General features: G+C 41.8%; 2 protein-coding genes across 3 annotated transcripts in view; one reads left to right on the forward strand and one right to left on the reverse strand.

Annotated features, from left to right (window-relative positions):
* Positions 1-406: 406 nt before the first annotated feature.
* On the reverse strand, positions 407-2533 carry hsbp1b (heat shock factor binding protein 1b). Its single transcript, XM_076141980.1, has 4 exons — positions 2342-2533; positions 1468-1534; positions 1166-1292; positions 407-871 (listed from the first exon to the last, which is right to left on the reverse strand). Exons 1-3 carry the CDS (start codon positions 2384-2386, stop codon positions 1171-1173), a joined length of 234 nt encoding a protein of 77 aa, XP_075998095.1. The 5' UTR covers positions 2387-2533; the 3' UTR covers positions 407-871; positions 1166-1170.
* Positions 2534-3335: 802 nt separating this feature from the next.
* LOC142991828 (solute carrier family 66 member 2) overlaps positions 3336-20456 on the forward strand; it is a 42706-nt gene continuing 25585 nt past the window's right edge. Inside the window, exons 1-3 of one of the 2 annotated variants that reach the window (XM_076141978.1) lie at positions 3336-3445; positions 5559-5796; positions 6349-6482. In XM_076141978.1, coding sequence (XP_075998093.1) covers positions 5588-5796; positions 6349-6482 — 343 coding nt within the window. In that variant the 5' untranslated portion in view covers positions 3336-3445; positions 5559-5587. Of the gene's footprint in view, positions 3446-5472; positions 5797-6348; positions 6483-20456 lie in introns of those variants that run through there. The other variant, XM_076141979.1, reaches the window with a different exon arrangement.

Raw genomic sequence — 20456 nt, forward strand, 5'->3', positions numbered from 1 at the left:
TGACAAGAAATTGGCATCTACCATTTTGTATTGAACTGACACTTAACTTTTGATTTTCGATGTAATATATCATAAATTTAAAATGATTGAGATCCTTAGAAGTGATAATATATTGGATTAAAGTGATATTTCAAGCAGGCTATTTTCTTGAATTCGTAATACAGGTGTCTTCAATCTGTTCAGCCTATTTAAATGGAGACTTGTATCACTTACCATTTCTCCCCGTGTTCTCAGTTAGGTCAACTTTAATTACGTGGTATTGATGTCATTTCAGTACGACACAAACCAGAGAATACTTTGACTAGAACAAACTGAAAATTATTTGGATCACCGTAGGGTTAAATGTAATATCTCACTGAACAGCTTTTCAGCTATTGATTGTTAAATATATGACCGACAGACAAAATAGTATTAAATAGCTTTAATAGAACAAAATCTGGTACATTTGGAATGCATCCTACATCTTGGCATTAAGATTTTTCAATAACACTTCAAGGGTCTAAATGTTAGTTGTACCCATTTTCAGTTTTAGCAGGGATGGAGTTTATACAAATGTGCTGACCTGTGCCATAACCATGATAGATGCTTAGAATTACATATGGCTACGGCAGCTATATGACCCCCAGGTACACAAAATCTTTAAGTTACATCCCTGCACGTGAGTAATATGGTCTAAAGGGCATTTCAGGCTGTCCAAGCTTACAAATAGTGTCCTAAATCATTACATTACTTTTTTTTCTCCACAATATTCAATATATAAAAAAAACATTTCACACAACACGCCACCAAATCAGTACAAGTCATTTTCAGAATTGAAAAGTCTGCTGCTCCTGAAGATATGACCACCTTCACACCTTGTTACACCCTGAACCTGTAGGGCGGGCAGACAAAAGAGTGAAATTAAACACAGGACAGGACAGAATTGATTCCTCCAAATTCAGGCCACATCACAAGAATCCTCAGAGGGTTCTAATAGTTGACCGACTGTTACACCTTCAAAGGATGCATTCCATGTAATGAGACGAACACAGGTGATTTGAGTTAATGAGCTGATTACAATAATAACCATAATCTTCCAAATTAAAACAATGTAATGAATCTATACTGATATAACATTTTTCCACGATAATCCGATTACTTATTTCACCAAACACTTTGTGTTTACCTTCTTTATGGACCTTGACCCTCTTTGGGCTTCTCCTGTGTTCCCTCGATCTCTTCGACGCCGGCCTGCGTCATCAGATCAGCGATGTTCTTTTCCAAGTCATCAATGCGCGTGCTCATCTCATCGAGTGGGAAAAGCGGTCAAGGCAACGTAAGCAAAACTACCTCACATCACAAAGTTATCATCTCACTCTGTAAGACGATTTCAGTTTGTGAGGTAAAATCCTTGTCATTTTACTGGATTACCATTTCAACATTTTCAGCCTTAGTCAATTTCATGAATGATTGCTGCCGTAAGGATATTTCTCCCGATAATCTGGTCCGACATGGTCTGGAACTTGTCCTGCATCTGCTGCAGAAGTGTCTGGACCTGTAAGACAAATCGTGGAAAAGGTTGTGGGTGTGAAACAATGCTGCCAGTGGATAATGTCTCTCCTAAAGGTTCACATAGGACAGTGGACATACTTGTACATTTAATTACAGAATGTCCTTTGTGGATGGAATGTGACGAGATTGAGTTTAATTTTTAGCTTTACTCCCTGCCTGCAGTCTAGGAGGGGACAAGGAGCTGGACAATGATAAGTAATCTGGTTCCCTTGACAACTATATGAAAGTTCAGTAACCATGGAAGCTGGTCCACGAAAATGCAGCACTTTACTGCCACGGGTGAAATGCACCCGTCAAGTGTTATGGCGGTGAGTATATGGATCTGATCGCCCAACACAGACAGAGGTTTGAGATTCTACACTCAAATCAGTTGCATTAACACAATGTATCGTGATCTCCATGACAACGTGTACAAACGTGTTTCTGAGCTTCTTTCACCGTATTGTAACAATTAAAATGTAAATGCATACACACATTTATGTATGAATGGAGCAAAATGTAGTAACCTGTGTATAGCTGTGGTTACGTAATGTATGTGATTGTGAATGGATGATTTCATTTTTACGCGCTACGACAAATTTAATTTAACGTAGTGTAGTTGTAAATGTGTTTATATTTATATCTGCATTTAAATGTCACGTGTATCATATTCTAGCATTACATTGCTTGGTAGCTTGTTATCGTTAGCGTTGCTAAGGGGTTAGCATTCTTACCGCAGTGCTAACGGAAACTAGCTAAACAAAAAAAATGTAGCTAGTCGCTTAACGTCACCACCACGACCGAGACTTACCACGTTAGTGAGATCCTGGACCGACTTGGGGTCTGTCTCAGCCATGACGGGATGTAAAGTGGTTATCGGTGTGTAGAAAGATGATAAATTACAGCGTGCGGCGTCCTGATTGTGTAGCGTGTTGGCTAGTAGCAACTGTGCCTAATAGATAGCGCTTCTTCTTCTTGCACCACCACCCACAGCACAGTCAGCTGTTTCCTTAACTCACAAAGTCCCGCGAGAGTTACGATGAAAAGAAAAGTTGGACTTGAGGTTTTTTAGTGGGACTTGTTTATCCATTGTTTTGTAGAGAATTGAATAAAACAACAAAGCTTTGTACTCTGAATTGCTGTTTAAACATGTCCACATGAATATAAGTAAATTATATTATGTATCATAAGTAAATTAGGCTGTATCATTTTAAGCTACAATCGAAATAAAATGTCGAGAGGTATGTTTTTGCAGGCCTCACGTAGTATATCAAATACTATACAGTATAAAGTACAACAAAATGCATTAAAAATTAGAAATGCAACATTACTTTACTGTATTCTGTGCCAGAAAGTAGATGTTTTTGTCGTTTTTCCATTGTAATACTTGCAAAACGTCATTCTCAAATACGTTTACCTTGAGATTATTGTACGATAATTCATGTTTTCAGATAATTGTGAACTTTTTATTTCATTTTACGGAACATAACTTATTCTTCATCAATGTACCCCGAATAACTGTAAAGTATCAACCCGTGTCGATTCTGAAACATGTTTCCTTGTCTCCATTACATCTTTGTTGTTGTTTCTTCTGTCATGTAGTTGGTTCAGGGATAAACACAGAACTCGTGGCTTTTGTGTATCCTACTCTCGAGGATCTTACGCCATCACTACGCGAGCCAAAATGGAGTTGTTGTCATTTCAGTTTCTTTTTTACGCACAAATGTCGCTCTATGTAATATTGGACGGCACGCGCGTGTTCGTGCGCAGTACTGCATGTTTTCCTGCGCGTGCACACTTCCCCTCCCCTCCCCTGCGGACGGGCTGGGATTAGAAAGTTGAAGCTGCCAAGGGAACCGTGTGTACTCAGGCAGTGTGTCCGCTTTGATAAGGTGAACCTGAATGAAGGAGGCCGGTGAGTAAAAACTAAACTTTTCAATGATTTATTTACGAACTGTTACAACTTTAAGTAGTTCTACAAGTGTGGAAGAGTTCCTTAAAAGGTTGGGGATACATGATGAGGGGGGCAACAAGCGGCTCTGTGCCCATCGCTGACGCGCTTTTTAACATTTCTATTTTTGAAGAACAAGAGTTAAACCTTCCTGCTTGGTGATTCCTGCAGATACGTTTCTAAGATATCGGTTCTACGGTTTGGTATAGTTGTTTCCTTTGCGTGCTGGTGTCACTCGTCGGCATTGTAGCTCAGTAGCCCAACATGATGTTTGTAAATTGAGGTACTTTATTTGCTCGTGGCCCAACCCCTTCCAGCTATGCTATGCTTACGTAATAGCACTCGTACTGCATCTAGAACTGGCCAGACAGCTACTCAGGTGTACCAGGTACATTGGAGAAGCTCTGGTATTGGTAGATTCCCCTTGTAATGCTTCACTTGAGGACACTTATAAACCACAATCACCGTTGTTCTGCATGTTTACATCCCTCTAAATTGTTGATTAACCTAATTTGACCTGCAGAAATGCCATTATTTATGAATATTGATGTTCTCGTGTCCTAAACAGCCACTTAGCCCTTATTCACCTTCTGCACAACTGCTCTTCTTTGATTCCCCAATGCGATATGTCTCTTCTTGTACTTCTCACGGTCTGCTGCACTGTTGAAATCTCATCAGTGATCATATCCTGAATGTGGTTAAAAAGCTTTGCACAGAAACCTGCTGACGTGTTTCATTCTGTCCTAATTCTCAGGGTATTGAACCTTTTTATGCGGTCAGCTTCTACACAAGCGAGTGACTTATCAGCTGACAATCGGCTGCCAAAATCACAGACTTCATTAACTACCTACCGGCTCTCTGTTTGAATTTTAACAACCTGCCATAGACCTATAGCAACTCATTTACAGTTGGGATCTTTTACAACACATCACATTTTTCCCCCACACAGCTACATGACATTACACCAATCACATCTCATGCCTGTACTTGTCCCTACACACCTTTTAGCTCCCGGCTTTGAGTGCGCAGCAATGTACTGTCTGGAGCAATCGGCCTGATGTTTACAGAAAATAGTGCACTTAGCCTCCTTGTTCGTTGTAGGTTGTTCAAAACTAAGTATGCTATTACTTCACTTTCCCCCTCTCTTAGTGCGAAACACCCGCAGTTTAGGGAATGATGTACTAATCATCTGAACCACAGTAAGCTGCAGAATGAGCAGCACACTGGTGATTACTCTGAGGATAATGAATAGGCCCAGGCTTGGGTATTTCTTGTTATCCCCCATACTTATCCTGACCCTTCCTGTTGTAGTTTACGCTGTCATCTCCAACCCACACCGGTAAAGAAGGTGTCCTCTCTCTCGCTCTCTCTGCGCCATGGACTGTGTGGTTATGACACCTTCGCATCTTCACCTTTGGTTGTTTCCACACGTTTGACCTCAATTTCCTACCTGTCATTCCTGGCCACCGTTTATAAAATAGTGTCTCCATCTCTCTTTCTCACCGACCGTTGACTCCCATATCGACCGCTTCTGACAAGAGTTTAACTTGCACAGCAGCAACAATAATAAAAAAGGCCCAATGCTGAAACGTTGACATTGTTGTTGCTGCTGAGTATCTCACAAATAGCAAACAAGAGAAGTGTAAGTGTGGAGTTTGAAATAAGACGTCCCATGAATATTGACGAATAAACCGTTTTATACCGTTTGCTAAATCATTTGTTAAAGTTAAAGTTCGTAAACATTTTGGTGCATACGGCTGTGAGAATAGTCTGAGTGACATTTAGCCAGTCACGAGTCTGTTCCATACAGAGCCATTGTGTTGCTCTAATTGGATTGTGTCGTGCAGTCAGCAGTGTTTATAAGCAGGCGAGAGCCAAAGCGGTACATAACTGCGGCATTTCACTGTAATTACCTCAATATGTTAACGTCCAACTATGATTTATTTCCTAGAGTAAAAATTTTCACTGCTGCTTGACGCTTTACGGGATGTAAATTTCAGACCCTGGTGCCTGGTGACTTGGCTTTGCCTCATTAAACCCTGTCGTTCAAAAGTCTTCTCGTCGCTTCCCTCGTCAGTCTGATGCCCCTGAGCCTTTGTCTCTGCGATGGATCCAGAGGTGACCCTGCAGGAGGAGGACGTGGAGGTCTCCTGGACGCTGCTGTCGTGGCTGGCGTCCTGCCTCATGGTGTTTGGCGGAGCTCTGCCCTACGTGCCGCAGTACCAGGAGATCCAGAGGAACAGCAACACTGAAGGATTCTCCACAAGAGTCTGCTTGGTGCTGCTCATCGCCAACATACTGCGCATCTTCTTCTGGTGAGGATGCAAACAGAGGGCGTCTTGTAGCGTTATGGCCTATGGGATTTCTTTATCTTTCCCTCCCTTTCTGCCTAATATTCCATCTTTATTGATTCATCTTTGCCTTTTATAAGGTGGAGGGCATTTTAAAGGTCATTCCTCATATCAGTCAGGGCGTTAGAAATGAATGAAACAAGAATAAAATCACAGAATGGAATGAGGTCAGATTACCATATTTCATATCCATGCATTGTTCATTTTTGATGCTTATTCTGAAATGGTGTTGCACATCAGGGAGCAGAGGCCATTGGTCCATGGGAAGGAGGGGAGAAGGAATAGATTTTGCTATAGAATTAGGTTCGGAGATCATGCAAAGGCCCATTGGTGCAGGTTATACTCTATTCATTCTCATCCATCATCTACTCACACCGGAATGATATAGAGATTATAGATTGACAGGATATGTTGTTTTTATGTGTTTGTTTTCTGATTGTTTTCTACATCCTGCCAGGTAATCGTTGTATTTAAACTGTGATTGATTGATCTTTTCTGCGTTTTGTTTTCCTTCAGGATCGGGAAGCAGTTTGAGGTCACCCTGCTGCTCCAGAGTGTGGTGATGATCCTCACCATGTTTGCAATGCTCCACCTCTGCTGCACAGTCCAATACACCAACCGGGTCAGCACCAAGCAGCACCGACTCTCAGGTAACCAGCCTTGTGCCAAAACAGTCTTTACACAACTGATATTACAGCAGAGTCAGCTTCATTTAATATGAATATGGCGAGTGACACGGTCAGCCTTGTGTGTGTGTGTGTGTGTGTGTGTGTGTGTGTGTGTGTGTGTGTGTGTGTGTGTGTGTGTGTGTGTGTGTGTGTGTGTGTGTGTGTGTGTGTGTGTGTGTGTGTGTGTGTGTGTGTGTGTGTGTGTGTGTGTGTGTGTGTGATGAATGTCCCAAAATGAACACGGGGCGATGAAAACCCTTAAAACTACAACTCCCACCCTTTGCCAGTAGAGGGAGCCATTGTAAAGCCTTAAACGAGCAGTGTCAGAAGGATGAAGTGAAGAAGCGAATAAGACATTCCTTCAGAATGACGGTGAATTGTGTGTGTGTTCTGGAGAGAGAGATGGTGTCTTATTTTTTGCACGTATTAGAAAAGAGAGCCCATCTTTGATTATATTCATGGTCAGGGTTTATAGGGTGTCTTTATGGGTAATTGTGTTTTTTTTTTTACAGACTGGCCTTGATTGCCTTTGCGAATGGGCTGTCAGAAGTTCAATTGGAGCACAGTTTTTATTAGATATTAGTCTACTCAGTAAAATTGGATGATTCAATCTTGTATGACTATGATCTCGCCCAGCAGAACTGAACTCACCGAGTATGATAATGGTTTGTTTGATTGTTATGCTGATTGATTTATAGTGAGAGGAAAGATACTATTTTGTTGGATGATTCCTAATATTTAGCGATTATATAAAGAGGGTTTGCACCTGGGAAGTATACAGTGACTCGTGGAGTATATGGGGGCTGAATTAACCCTTTATAGCGAGGTCTCACGGATAAACTGAGCAGGTATTGGGCCTGTGTGTTATTATCTCTTATGCCTTTGTGAATCCAAGCTGACACCGTATTAGGTCTGATCAGTGGTGGCAATAATCTGCTTTTTGATTTGAGAAAATAGGGTTATAAATACACCTTTTAGAGTTATCTCCTGAATTATTTGTTGTGGCTTTTCATTGATTCGTAGAATATGTATCGCTATTGTTTTCAACTGCTGCTGCTCATTGAATTTCCTCTCTGTTTTGGTCCAGCGCATTTTGATTGGGTTCTAATTATCCTCGGGTCTATTTCCGACCGGGTCCGACTTCTGCCCTTGGCTGCCTTTCACACAGTATCTGTTTTGGATTGGGTCCAAAATTGTGCTCTTCTAGCTTGAACACGAGTTTAATGCTCACCTTTTATTTCTGTTCGCTCTTGTTCCCCGAGCAGAGAGCTGGCGTATTACTCATAAATCCTTGTCAGCCCACACTTCAACTTTATCACAGTGACTAAGATCAGTTGTGCAGACTGGTGGTGGATTGTCTTGTTTCACTTGGGACAGAGGATTTCTGAAGTCTTTTGAAGTCTTTTTTTTCTTGTTTCATCTACTGTTGGATACAGTAGACAGAAGGTCTGCCTGCAAGCCATGTGCACTTTCTCAACACAGACAGTCACTTACAGAGGGATGATTCATTTAACAGCCCGCAATCAGATTTAGATGAGTTTGTCCGCTATGACCCCTTCATGCCCCTTCCTCTCTGGAGGATGGGCCTGAGGTCCGGTTTCACAGTGGGTGGGTATGATGGGGGACCAAAATAGACCAGCCCGTTATCCCTACTGTCCACTCCTCCTCCCTCTGTCCAACATGTGTATGTTACAAAAAGGTAGGCTGTATGTTAAGGTGAATATGTCACTATTATGTAATTTCTCCTATATCCTGCCTGCATCGTTCTCCACTCTCTCCTTTATTGCTTTTACCCCTCTGCTTGCTCCTTTCTTCCTCTCCCTCTCTTCTTAGAAGGGATATGTGAGACTGCCAGAGTCCACGAGTGTCATACTGTGGTCAACTGCTCTCCTGCCAACTCCTGTCCTCAGCTTACTGTCCTCATTTTCCACTTCCTTAAGACGGAGGGAGGGAGGGAGGGAGGGAGAGGGAGAGAGAGAGAGAGAGAAGAAAGAATATGTATCTCTAATACAGTTGAAAGATTATTTTTTACACACTTTCCTTCATGATGTGTCTAATTTTCAGCTGGCTTGTACCAATTTCTGTTATTTTAGATACACTGTATATTCTAATTTCCCCCAGGGCTGACAGATGGGAAGAATCAAAAACTTTCATAAAGAATAGTGTAACACAAAGAGATTGTTCTTTTCCTTTTAAATCTTTTAATTCAAATTGAGACTGACATACATTTAATTTAATGAAACTAGAAGAGTTTTGTTTTGCCAGGTCACCTTCATTATCATTAATGAGTTTGAGCAGGAATGCAGTTGTTGCATTTTAAGTTTGTGTGTATCTACGTGTGTATCGGCTGTGTGGCACACTTGCTCTGCAGAATTCAGAATCAGCATTAAGTTACGAATATAGAGAAGAGATTAAACAGAAAATTTGCCAAACGTTGTAACATTTAAGGTGTTATTGTGTCGACTTACGTGTCTTCCCCCATATTGTCCCCTGGTGGATTTTGTATTTAATCATCCAGAGTGATATAAAGTACACAATCGAGCACATGACAAACTGCAAACGACAATGTATGCATAGTTCGAATCCGGTATAATCCTGTCCTTCGACTTGTGGCTCCACCAGGACACTGAAGGAATACACAAGTCAACCGGCCCAAGTCAAATCGTAAAAGTGAAATGAAATCTTAAATTGGAGCCCGAGTGCTACATCTATGTGTGTGTGTGTGTTTGTGTATTGGTTGCTGACTCAGTGTTATGACTTTGCAGTGACTTCCTGTGGCTGCCCCAGGGTGCCATAGTAACAGTTGTGGCCTTATGACACAGCTGACAGGCTGATGGGGGGGTGAGAGGACAGAAAACGTTCAAAGGCAAAGAGGGCCAGAGGCAAACAGCCAGGGTAGGAGGTAACTTAAAACAAGCGAAAATACAAAATGTATGGGCTGAGGGAACAGAAAAAGAGAGCGAGAGCAGGAAAATTGTATATTTCTTAGATCTATAATACCGATAATGTGAATTATGTGAGACGGTCGCAGAATATTTCAATGTTTTCTTGCATTTTTCTTGCATTCAGATCTCTCATTTTAAATTTGTTTTTATTTTCATGTACACCTCTTGCTTATACATCATTGTGAGTCAATCAACAAACTACTAGAATTGCTGTTTAATATGCTGTTTGGGGGAGACGCCAAGAGCCTACCAGACCATAAACACAGGAAGAGATGGGACTCTTGATAGCTGGTGTTGACCCGGCAGTCATCCTTAAAGCCGTTAGCACTCAAGTGGTGAAAGCAATTTCAATTTATTGGAGATAACCTCTTCTGGAGAGGTGAGACAGAGCAGACATTGGACGCGTGACAGGAATTGTTTAATGGATGTTCGTTCAGTCAGAAAAATTCATTGTCTGTAACATCACAAATTAGCTTTTGCTCTTTTACACCTGCACACTAACTCACACACTCACATGGGAGCCGTTTCATACAACTTCAATTCACTACTGCTCACCACTAAATATCATTTCAGACCAATTTGTTACATTTGGACTATCATTTAAACTTAAGGGTACTCGCAGAGTGTGTGTGTGTGTGTGTATGGATGGGGGGGGGGGGGGGGATTTACACGCGGGCGCCGGGACGATATCAAATCTGGAACCAGTTTTGCGCGTGTCACGGACAACACATTTTTGCTTTTAGATTATTTCGGGCCACCGGGACCACTGTTCGAAACCACCAGCGAGTCTGGCGCCCCCTGTAACTTCGAAGTTACGGGGGGCGCGATAAAACCCGGAACCAGTTTTGCGCGCGCGGGCGCCGGGAACGTCACGCTTTTAGATTATTTCCGGCCACCGTGACCACCGTCCTTATCGCCCCCCATCGGTCGGTCCCTCGGTCGGAGGGGGGGGGGGGGGCTTAAAACAACAAGGTTGAAGCTAAAAATCGTTCGGTGTAAGTGATGTGGTCATAATCTTGCTAGCATTACTAGAGATTTACATTTCTTTTCATTGTGACATTCTGTAGACTGTATCTTGGATCTGGATCATCTGGACCAGCCTCAGAATCTAATCAGCTGTTCATTAGCACAGCTCCAACTTTCCAATGCAATCATTACTCTCATTAGTTTATCCTTATACAGCAAATCTAAATGAGATGGCAAGGTTAAATAGATTAGTTGTTGTTCAGATGGCTCTTTACTGCTGCTGCTGGCAGAGTGCTTCAAAGAAAACATATTTCTTGAAGGAAAGCAGTCTTTAGTCACTTAAATCTCCAATCAGAACCTGCTTCTCTTGACCAAGTAAGGAACCTCTTTCCTGCTCGTTCTTGCCAGCTTGATTTTAGTCCTTCGCAGCTATTAAGAAAAGGTCCTCAGCGTTTCTTAGGTTCTTTTATTATATCTGACGCCGTGTTTGCCTACACACCTTGTGCATGTGAGTGTTCATAGCTTGGAATGGTGAGTTTTCCGCATTTGGATGTATTTATGTTGCAGTAAACCCTAATATATATATATATATATATATATATATATATATATATATATATATATATATATATATATATATATATATATATATACAATCATTTAGCAGATGCTTTTATCCAAAGCGACTTACATTACATTACCACCCATTACAGAGGGGGGAGCAATTGAGGGTTTGGTGCCTTGCTCAGGGGCACCTCGGGAAGGGACTCGAACCGGCGACCCTCCGGTTCCCAAGGGAAAGCTCTACCCACTGAGATACTGCCGCCACATACAATGGTATAATATACAATGGTATAATATACAATGGTGCAGTTTGATGAGTCCGCCACTCACCCTTATCTGTGACACTCAGGCAGCTCTGCAGGAGAACGAACTACACACACACACACACACACACACACACACACACACACACACACACACACCGACAAATGGACATATGGAGACACTGCAACCCAACTAATCACATTTCCATTTTCAACAACACACAGAAAAGTTTTTTTTGCTTACTTTCATCACCTTAAGTGTTGAATTAATATTGTGACAAGAGCAGTGATAAATCAGCCAATGAAAGAGTTGAACATTAGTTTGAGAGCAGTCGTCCACATTGGATTCTTTGGACAGAGTATTGTGTCATCCCTCCCCCAGCCTTCTGTCCCAAGCAGCTAACGGACAAAGTGGGTGATTCTTTCCTCCACAATGAGTTTGGAGCTCCACTTTCAGAGACTGGTGTGTTTGACATGACTGAGCTGTTTTTTTGTTGTAGATGTGGTGATATGTTAGTGTACAGTGGGAGGTGTGAAGAGGAGATGAAGGGGAGTCCTCAAGGCTGTTTCTTCCTTTCAGTGTCCGCAAAGAATGATTTCACAAAATGCAGAGTATGACAAATAGTTTCCAGACAAAGTTTGTACCGCTTTGTTTTGTTATACATGAAATAGAGGCGTTCATGCGACAGATACAAACGTACATGGACTTGTGAATAAAAATCTGCTGTATTATGGAAGCTATTGATTGTCAGAAATCTATTGATTCAAAATTATACCAAATTCAATTTGAGATGTTCTGACCCAATTTCTGTTACGCACATTTAATGCTTTGGCTTTTAAATCTTGAACTTCTCCACCAGTGCCTCTTGCAGAACACAACAGTGTGATTGATTCTGGATATTAAAAGCTGATACTGATATTGATATTTAAATGTAAATGGGTTTGAAATAGCAATTGTGTGTTGTTTTTCCACAGGTATTTGTCAATGTAGATGTAGATAAATATTAACTTCAAACTGAAAAAGAAGATATAAATAAATCACAACACAAACAAACCTATTTTATATATTATTTATTCATATTTGGACCAGATATTCATATAAATATAGCCTATAAAATAGCCATGTGCAGGTATGCCATTGATTGAAGATAATGTTTGCTGATAATGTTTGCCTGCTGGTATTTTGGTCTAGGTGAGCTTTTAGCCGCTTAACCAAAAAGAACAAAAGTTACTAAATGGCCACTGGGATAAATTATTTCTTGCACTTTTTAAGTCTTAGGAAATCTGTAAAAAAAACAACCCTGAATAGAAATAAATGGCTGCCCAGAAGGTGGAAAAAAAACATTCATCAGTCTAATACACTCTGGTATGCTTTGCAAAATGGTTGGTAATTAAGTTGAGGTGATTTGTATTAAATGGGCTAAAATATGCAGAAACACCCATATGGTCCTTTAATGACTCGATGGATTTAGGAGGCGAAATGTCAATTAAAAGTGCATTTATTTAGAAAGCCCACATGCATCTTGGTTATGAGGCCATTTGCTTGGTTAAGACAAATATTTCTAAATAACCTTTTTTCAACAGACTAACCACATGTCAACATAAACCTGTTCCTAATTGACCCACCTGCTGAGAAAAGGTCAAACTGAATTGAAACCCATTGCTCTCTAATGCAAAATAACGTACAAATGACACTCTGAGGCAAATTGTCTCGGAGGCTCTGCCCTAATACACTGGGTGTATTTATGGATGTGGGTTAGTAACTCATGAACTTCTGTTTGATCCTGCTGCTGCTGGTTTTATCAGTCAAGACAGTGTTGTCTCAGTTAGACCAGCTTTAGAGCAAAAAACAGACAAGTCACACTGACCAGCAGCCTCCATCAGTGTTGTAAACCCCACAGGTGAGTGTATGCGTTTGCATGCAAGGACAGTCTAACTCTGAGTGTGTTTGAATGTGTTAGTGTGTTTATGTATGTGTGCGTGAGTGTGGGAGTGGACATTAATCTGATTTGTCAATAAAGACGTCCATATATCAGGGCCAGGCAGGAAGCTGTTAACTGAACAGGAAGTCAATACGCTCTGGCTGCCTGTTCAGTCAATGAAAGCTTGTTCTAGCGTTAAAGAGAAGTGGCAGGGTCAGATATGAAATTCTGCTATTTTCAGAATTTTAACATATTTTAAATACAGTGAGGCTAATTTCTGAAAGACGGCACCAGATTTAACATATCGGTAAGGGCAGGTGGGAGTGATGTAACCGTGTTTTCTCATCCATTATTCTTAGAATACTATGAACACCATGGCATTTGCCTCTTTGGCGTGTTGGCTGAAGTCTTTAACATGGAGGCATGGTTGGTATTGTATGATATTGGCTGTGGCCAGACACCACAGACTGACAGCAGGCCTGACAAGTCACGTGTATTTTAATAGGATGTGGGAGTTCAAGGAAGGGGCTTTGTTATTGTACCTTTTCTTAGCCAAATGATTTCATTGATTTCATTAATAGACAGGAAGAGGATCGGTCTTGGGTCCTTGTTCTTGCATTAGAAGTCGTGGCTGTATGTTGTTTTCATTCACACAGAGTGTCGCCCCTCCTTTTCTGTAGTTTCCCAATATGCCTTAGTTATCAATACATTTAAGAGATACTCAGTTCATTTGTCAGTTTCTTTTAGCTTCCATTCAGTTCCATTTTTCATCATGACAACCTTTGTAGTAGTAGTTGCTGAAATTAGACGAAGAGGGTTTAAAGTGGTTTCTCCTTCTTTTGCCTGAGTAACTTTTATCACATTGTATCATTTTTTATTTAGCTTGATTAGCTTTTTTTTGCAAAGCATTAAAGAAATATGATTGTTAGCATATGGGTCAGAAAATCTGCACGGTTACGGGTGCCCTCTTTCATTTTCCACTCATTCATATCTCCAAAAGTTTCCTCAAGTTCGCCTTGTTGCTATGCTATAGCTTCTCAAATGGCATGACAACCAGCGGATGATGACGTGGCAAATGTTTGAGCGTCTGTGCACATGTCTGAGCTGTTACTTTCTGGGCTCAGTATCCCCCTGGAGTCTGGTGGAGGTTAGCCGAGACTCCAGGCTCCATCCCGGGGGAAGGCTGGTAACCTTTGCATTGTTTGGTGGTTCTCGTCTTTTGACTTAACATTTCAAAAGTGTCCAGATCTTTGTGCGTTTGTTCCAGTTGTTCCCTAATGAAGTTGTCAGGCCATATATCTAGAAGGCACCTTGTTTCTTCAAAGCCTTAAGCGCACTGGGCATCCATGGGCGAGTAATGCCACCTGAACACAAGTCTGGTCTGATCAACCATTGATGGGTCGCCTGGGCGAAGGGTGTCTGATGCTGCGAGACCCGAAACACCCAATGAGCACAGGTTACATCACTGATGATGTGTTTAGGAGCATCCAAGAGATGTATTCTACCAAAATAGATAAATGGAAAAGACTTGTCCGACTCTTATTATATCAGATTTATTTTGCAGGCAATCTCAGATGTTTGCAGATGTAAAATTTTCCTCAGAGGCATCATCTCATTAGCTAGAGAGGAAATGATTATAATAGTCCTTTTGGATTCTTCTGATTATGTATTAACAGGCCAAATGAGAGCCGATTGATTGTTTTGCTCAGAGTAACCAATTCTTGAAGTGCTGCTAATAATATCACATCGGTACACTCCAAACCACTTCCACATTATTGACATTGATTGACCTTCGATCTTCGGAGGACAACATGAAATCACTCAGAATCTTTAAATGCACGTTAAAACTTCAATTATACTGCGATTGACATGGACATAAATCCACGTGTGTGCACTGAGTCGCAGACCTAGATTATGTGATTGCAAATTGATTTCTCCCAGGAGGAGCAGCTCTGCGTGTCCTTAACGGCTCATACTGTGATTATGCAACTATACATGTTGGTTGTTTCTAATTTGTTTGGAATGTTGCATGTTTTAGCACCTTAGCTCCCATCTTTAGATTAGATTAGATTAGATTAGATTCAACTTTATTGTCAAGAGCAAGTACGGGTACAAGCTGATGAAATGCCGTTTTCACACCATTCAAAGGGTGTGTGGCCGGACAGCTTCTGGGTACCATCGCAGCCTCGGCCGCTGCCATGATAGGCGCCGCCGTTCCGTCTTCGCAGTGACAAGGGCAGTCGCGGGGGTAGACACACAAGGGGGGGTTAGGAACAGACAGAGGGTGAGAGGAGAGGAGGAGAATGCGACCGCTCTCGCCAGAGTCCAACGCCCAAAAAGCCTCAGTGATGAAAAAAAAGCCTGGTTAATGTTCAAATTAAGGTAAATAACACTTCAAAACACCCCCAGTTCTACTTTTAACATGCTTAAAAAGCTGTCGGTGAAGTCTAACTGCACACCTGTTTCTTCTTCTATAGCACCGCATGCATGGTGAGCAGAAATTGCCCATTAACCGAGTTTACACAGACTGACCATATATCCAACGCGACCGCCCCTATTCTCAAATGGTTAATGCCCATTAGTCCGTGACAGTACAATGTCAATGTCAAGGAGGCTGCACAATACACACACACACACAAGCCCCTTGAGGTTTGAGCTCGTTATTCCCCCACTGAGTTGAAGTGGACTGAGCTTTGTCTTCAACCATCCCTGCTTGTCGCTCTGATGCTTTGTGACTCACTGGGTTCTGCTGTGATCAAGCTTGAACAGAGGGAATGCGTTAGAGTCGAGACTCCTTACCAACCCTCCGGCTCACTCATTAGGAGAACAATCTCTCTGTCTCACACGCTCATACCGAGATAGAAACACGCATATATCCTTCACTATAACTATATAAGGTTAGTGAGCAAGAGCCAGGATAGTTTTGGCGGAGGTGATATTCATTTCAACCATGTGATTAAAACTTAAAGCGCCTGATCCAGGAGTCCATATTGTAGCACTTGATGGCTGCCATACATAATTGTGGCTTTGAACTAGTTCAACCCCTTCCCACTCACCTGATTTACCCTGTCCTTCTTTCACCTGCCTGAAGATGACATCAGCAGGGATGTCGTTCCGGCGTCTTTGCCAGAAAAGTGTTAAATTAGGAGGTTACATTGAAAACTAAACTGCAAACTAAACTGGAACACACCAGTCAGTCAGATGTCTCTACGCTAAACACATTCGCTATTTGAACGGTATCATTTTCTTTTCGTTTCCCCCAGGATTTTGTGTTTTATTCACTTAGGAAAGCTGATGTTAATATGCTATTCTGCCACCACCGTCATTGTCGTCTCATCACTTGCACAGCGGCTCCACAAACTAACTAATGCTCCTCTCTCCGTCGTTGATCTTCACTACATCTTGCAAAACTCTGCCGTCATCCACAATGTTTGGGAATATATCAGCATGACTAAGTCTGTACTCACTGTCAGCGAAACCTCCGAGCTTTTCTAAATTAACGAGTCACTAGAGATGCTAGATTACATCTTCCTGTATCAGTCAGGTGCATGGCTCTGCTCAATATTATTACTGCCCGTGAAATAATAACCAGCTGTCTGATGGAAAGTTTTAAAAGTATAAACTGGAGAAAATTCTAGCACAATACGTTTTTTTTGTGTAAGGACAGGAACTTGCAGTTGTTAGAGTGGTAGAGTGTATGGCTGGATGTCTGCTTCCCTGCTGTTCTAATTGGGGAGGTGATTCTTGGCTCTGGGCCATTTATGAAATACTAGACTTACCCACATTCCTCTTTTCTCCATGTCACCTGTGCCTGTACACTTCTGCACCCATACGCATACACACAGACACACAGACACACAGACACACAGACACACAGACACACACACACACACAGTAACCACAAGACAAAGCATGGGCTATTATCCAAGGAAATACAATCCCTCCTGTAGCTGAGAACGCTGTCGAGGAAGATCTTCCATTAAGTCTCTGCAGCCAGAGCTCTTAGCCGTGTTGCCTCATGTTTACTGCATTTCTTCTGACTTCAAATCGTAGAGTTGAAGGATAGGTGTGTGATATTCACCGCTCCTCTGGAATGCCCCCTTTTCTCACCGCTTTGTGCTGTGGTAGCACTTTTGAAACTGAGCTGCTTTGACCTTCGTAGTGAACTGTGACTTTGTTTTTCCAGCGCTGATTGCTCACTCACTCCTCCTTCTTATGTACAGTATGTGTGTTTCTGAATGAGGTTTCTTTTTCTCTCCGCCCCCTGACCCAGAGGCTTAACTAATGAGTTCTTCTGGCATCAATCACTCGCAATCCTGTGGCCCTTTGACCTCTGTTATGTATAAATGGATTTTCCTTACTGACCCATTTCACAAAGCAGTAAAAGATCAAAGATCAAAAAGCTGGACTTTGCTGCCAGGGGACTGAACAAGCAGTGGTGTTATACATATTGTATGAAAGCAGCCACTTCTGTGACAGGAACAGCGAGAGAATGGGGGAGAGAGAGTGTGAGAGAAAGTTCCTTTTCACAGCCTGTGATAGTGAAGATGCCCCCCAACACACACACACACACTTTAACACAGGAGGTTTGATGACCCGCTCCTGTGCCTGTTTGTGTGGATCCTTACACAATACCATATATTAGTATACCGTAGATACATGACATTTGTGTCACCTTGCCACAACAACACAAGCGTCCCGTTGATGATTGGGACGTATTGTCAGACACCCTTGAACATTCGCTCTCGCTCTAGTGTATTTCCTGCCATCAGTTTGTCACCCGCTGCTCCTCACAGGCGTTAAAAATGACGACCATCCATCCACATTCACACCAGCTCCCCGCTGTACCCAAGGCTGTCTGTGTGTTTGCAGTTGTGTATACGTTTATGCGTGTGTGTGTCCTTTCCCCAGACTTTTTCATTCCCTTGTTCGATTTGTCTCCCAGTCTTCTCTCTCTCTCTCTCCCTCACAGCATCACCCTCTTTCCCCTCCCATCGTTTCCCTTTCTTCTTTCCTCCTATACATCTCTAATCCCGCAGTGTGACTTCCCAAAGAAAGCCCTTCAATGATTGTCCTTTCTCACCCCGGAAGAAACTATGTAATCCTCTTTCTTGCTAACTATGCAAGCTTTCCTTTCTTGTTCGCTAAATCTGTAAATGTCTGCAGCCGTTTCAAGATGGGGTGTGCCTGTAGCTGGTTCCAGCCTCTCTCTCTCTCTCTCTCTCTCTCTCTCTCTCTCTCTTTGAAGTTTACTGCTTGTTTTGGATTTGCTGTTTGATGACTGTCCTGTTTTGTGAACCTTTCAAAAGGTTCGGCAGCATGAAGAGTGATGGATGTTTATTGAAGAGCTCCTCTCTGAACTTGTTACCCTACTTTTGTGAGGAGTTGGTTAGAGACGTAAACAGGGAAGAACAACATTTCAGTGCTGGAGAGGAAGTGTGTTTATGCTGAAAAGTAATTTGTAGATTCATCAGGGAGTCGGCAAAACCGTCATATCTGACTGAATTTTGGGGAAGGCAAGTCACGGTTTGTGGTTGATTAGTTTTTACTTCATGTTGAACATTTTATTTAACTCTGGGTAAAGTTGAGTTTAGGCTGTATAGTTCTGTAGGGGAGCTATCCATGGTCCTGAACACAATGGGAACAATAGACTGTGCATGCAGGGGGGCCTATTTCAAGCTAAGACAGATACACACAATGTCTGCCTTAATATCCACTCTCACAAACTAACAAACACACATCGTAATGTAATATAAACCAAATCAATGTGGAAGAACAGAAGATATCTGGATTCTACGGGTCTGTCGGCATTTAACACACGGCTGCTTCTGTCAGAACTGTCCAATCAGCGACAGTTAAACCACCATTTAACTGGGGACATTAAACGGTGTTCATTGTCTAGCCTTAATCTTAAAAGGCCTTTTGAGATTTGAGAAGAAAGATTTAGTGTAAAACGTCAACAGAACGAGGTGAAGGTCATTAAGGAGAATTGAGACATGAATTATCCTGGTTGTTTCTGAATAACACGGTGCTTATTAGAGTGATTTATTTAGTGACTTAGTAGTTAAGTTTTATGAAGCTCCTGGATAATAATGGGGCTGGTTTGGGTGCAGATTCGATGTATTGTGTGTGTGTGTGTGTCAGGTCTCATGAGTTATTAGAAGGCGCACTTCTCTCCTTTCTGCAAATGAATGTAGGGGGGAGAATCGCACAAATAACAGGCGTGGATGTTACAAATGCGGTTTATTACGTATTCTGCCAGCGTTAAACTGTGCCTTTTACTTAAACTATCTCACACACGCCAAATTCGCTGAGTAGGCGGGCACATTCCCTGATTGCTAAATAGCTGCAACCATAGTAAATTCGACATTAATTTCACGCTAATTGTGAACACGCAAGACTCTTACAGCCACAACTTGCACTGTGTGTTTTTTTTATTCGCTGTATGTACATCTGGCCACCAACAGTTATGCTAAGTGATGCTAAATTGACATGCCTGAGGTTGATAGAGGGTTGTTTCTTGGAAAATGCATTTGATTCTGTTTACACTTTATTGTCATGCAGTCGTTTATCCATCCAGGCTTCTTGTTATCATTTGCTGGGGCGTTTGGGAAGCCGGATCAAATGAATTGATTCTGGATGGCTCAATACCGTTAAATAAATCAAATTAATCACATTAAAAGTGTAATTTTGCTCAACTAATACTAAATACCACATGGATTTGTCAGTGGTTTTGGTTTCCATTTATAAGAACCATCAGCTACCACACTTACAGCAACTAGTGCTTCTTATTACAATAAAATAGTTGCGTGGTCGTGACTTTGGCACTTTCTAACCCCAGCTAACCAAATCCCTTTAAGAGCGTAGTGGCGCCACAGATTTAAATTTGCTAGAGTCGTGCTTAATATCTTTTTAATTTAAATTGTAACTGCCCCATCTGAGTCATTATAATGCGGAAGTATAAAATACAAGCGGGCAGGTCAGTGTAATTACCCTCATCCAATTTTTGAACACATTACCACAGCATTTCTTTGCAGCTGTTGCTCCTTTATCAGAGGGCTTCTTTGTATCAGACCTAAGTGCTTTAATATGGCACAGAGGAGGACTGAATTTTTCAAGATAGCAGGCGTAGTGGACTAAGTTATGTGTCTCTTGGATGATATCTGGACAGAGGAGTGAAGCTTAAGTGCTGAACTGCAGTGACCTTGGCGCTAAGGACGGAGGAGCTGAGTGGATAACAGAAGACGTGAAGCATCACTGGAGCGCTTCAGCCATCCTAACACATGCTGGAGGACA

Source organism: Genypterus blacodes, unplaced genomic scaffold (genome assembly GCF_046128005.1).
Source record: "Genypterus blacodes isolate CSIRO-AG114 ecotype Tasmania unplaced genomic scaffold, CSIRO-AGI_Gbla_v1 ptg000021l_1, whole genome shotgun sequence".
Classification (NCBI taxonomy): domain Eukaryota; kingdom Metazoa; phylum Chordata; class Actinopteri; order Ophidiiformes; family Ophidiidae; genus Genypterus; species Genypterus blacodes.

Excerpts from the sequence above, each read along its gene's own strand:
- hsbp1b (XM_076141980.1), bottom strand. The coding sequence starts at position 2,386 with ATGGCTGAGACAGACCCCAAGTCGGTCCAGGATCTCACTAACGTG. Across the intron at positions 1,535-2,341 it reads TCCAGGATCTCACTAACGTG|GTCCAGACACTTCTGCAGCA; the intron begins GTAAGTCTCGGT and ends TTTGTCTTACAG. Across the intron at positions 1,293-1,467 it reads GGACCAGATTATCGGGAGAA|TCGATGAGATGAGCACGCGC; the intron begins ATATCCTTACGG and ends CGCTTTTCCCAC.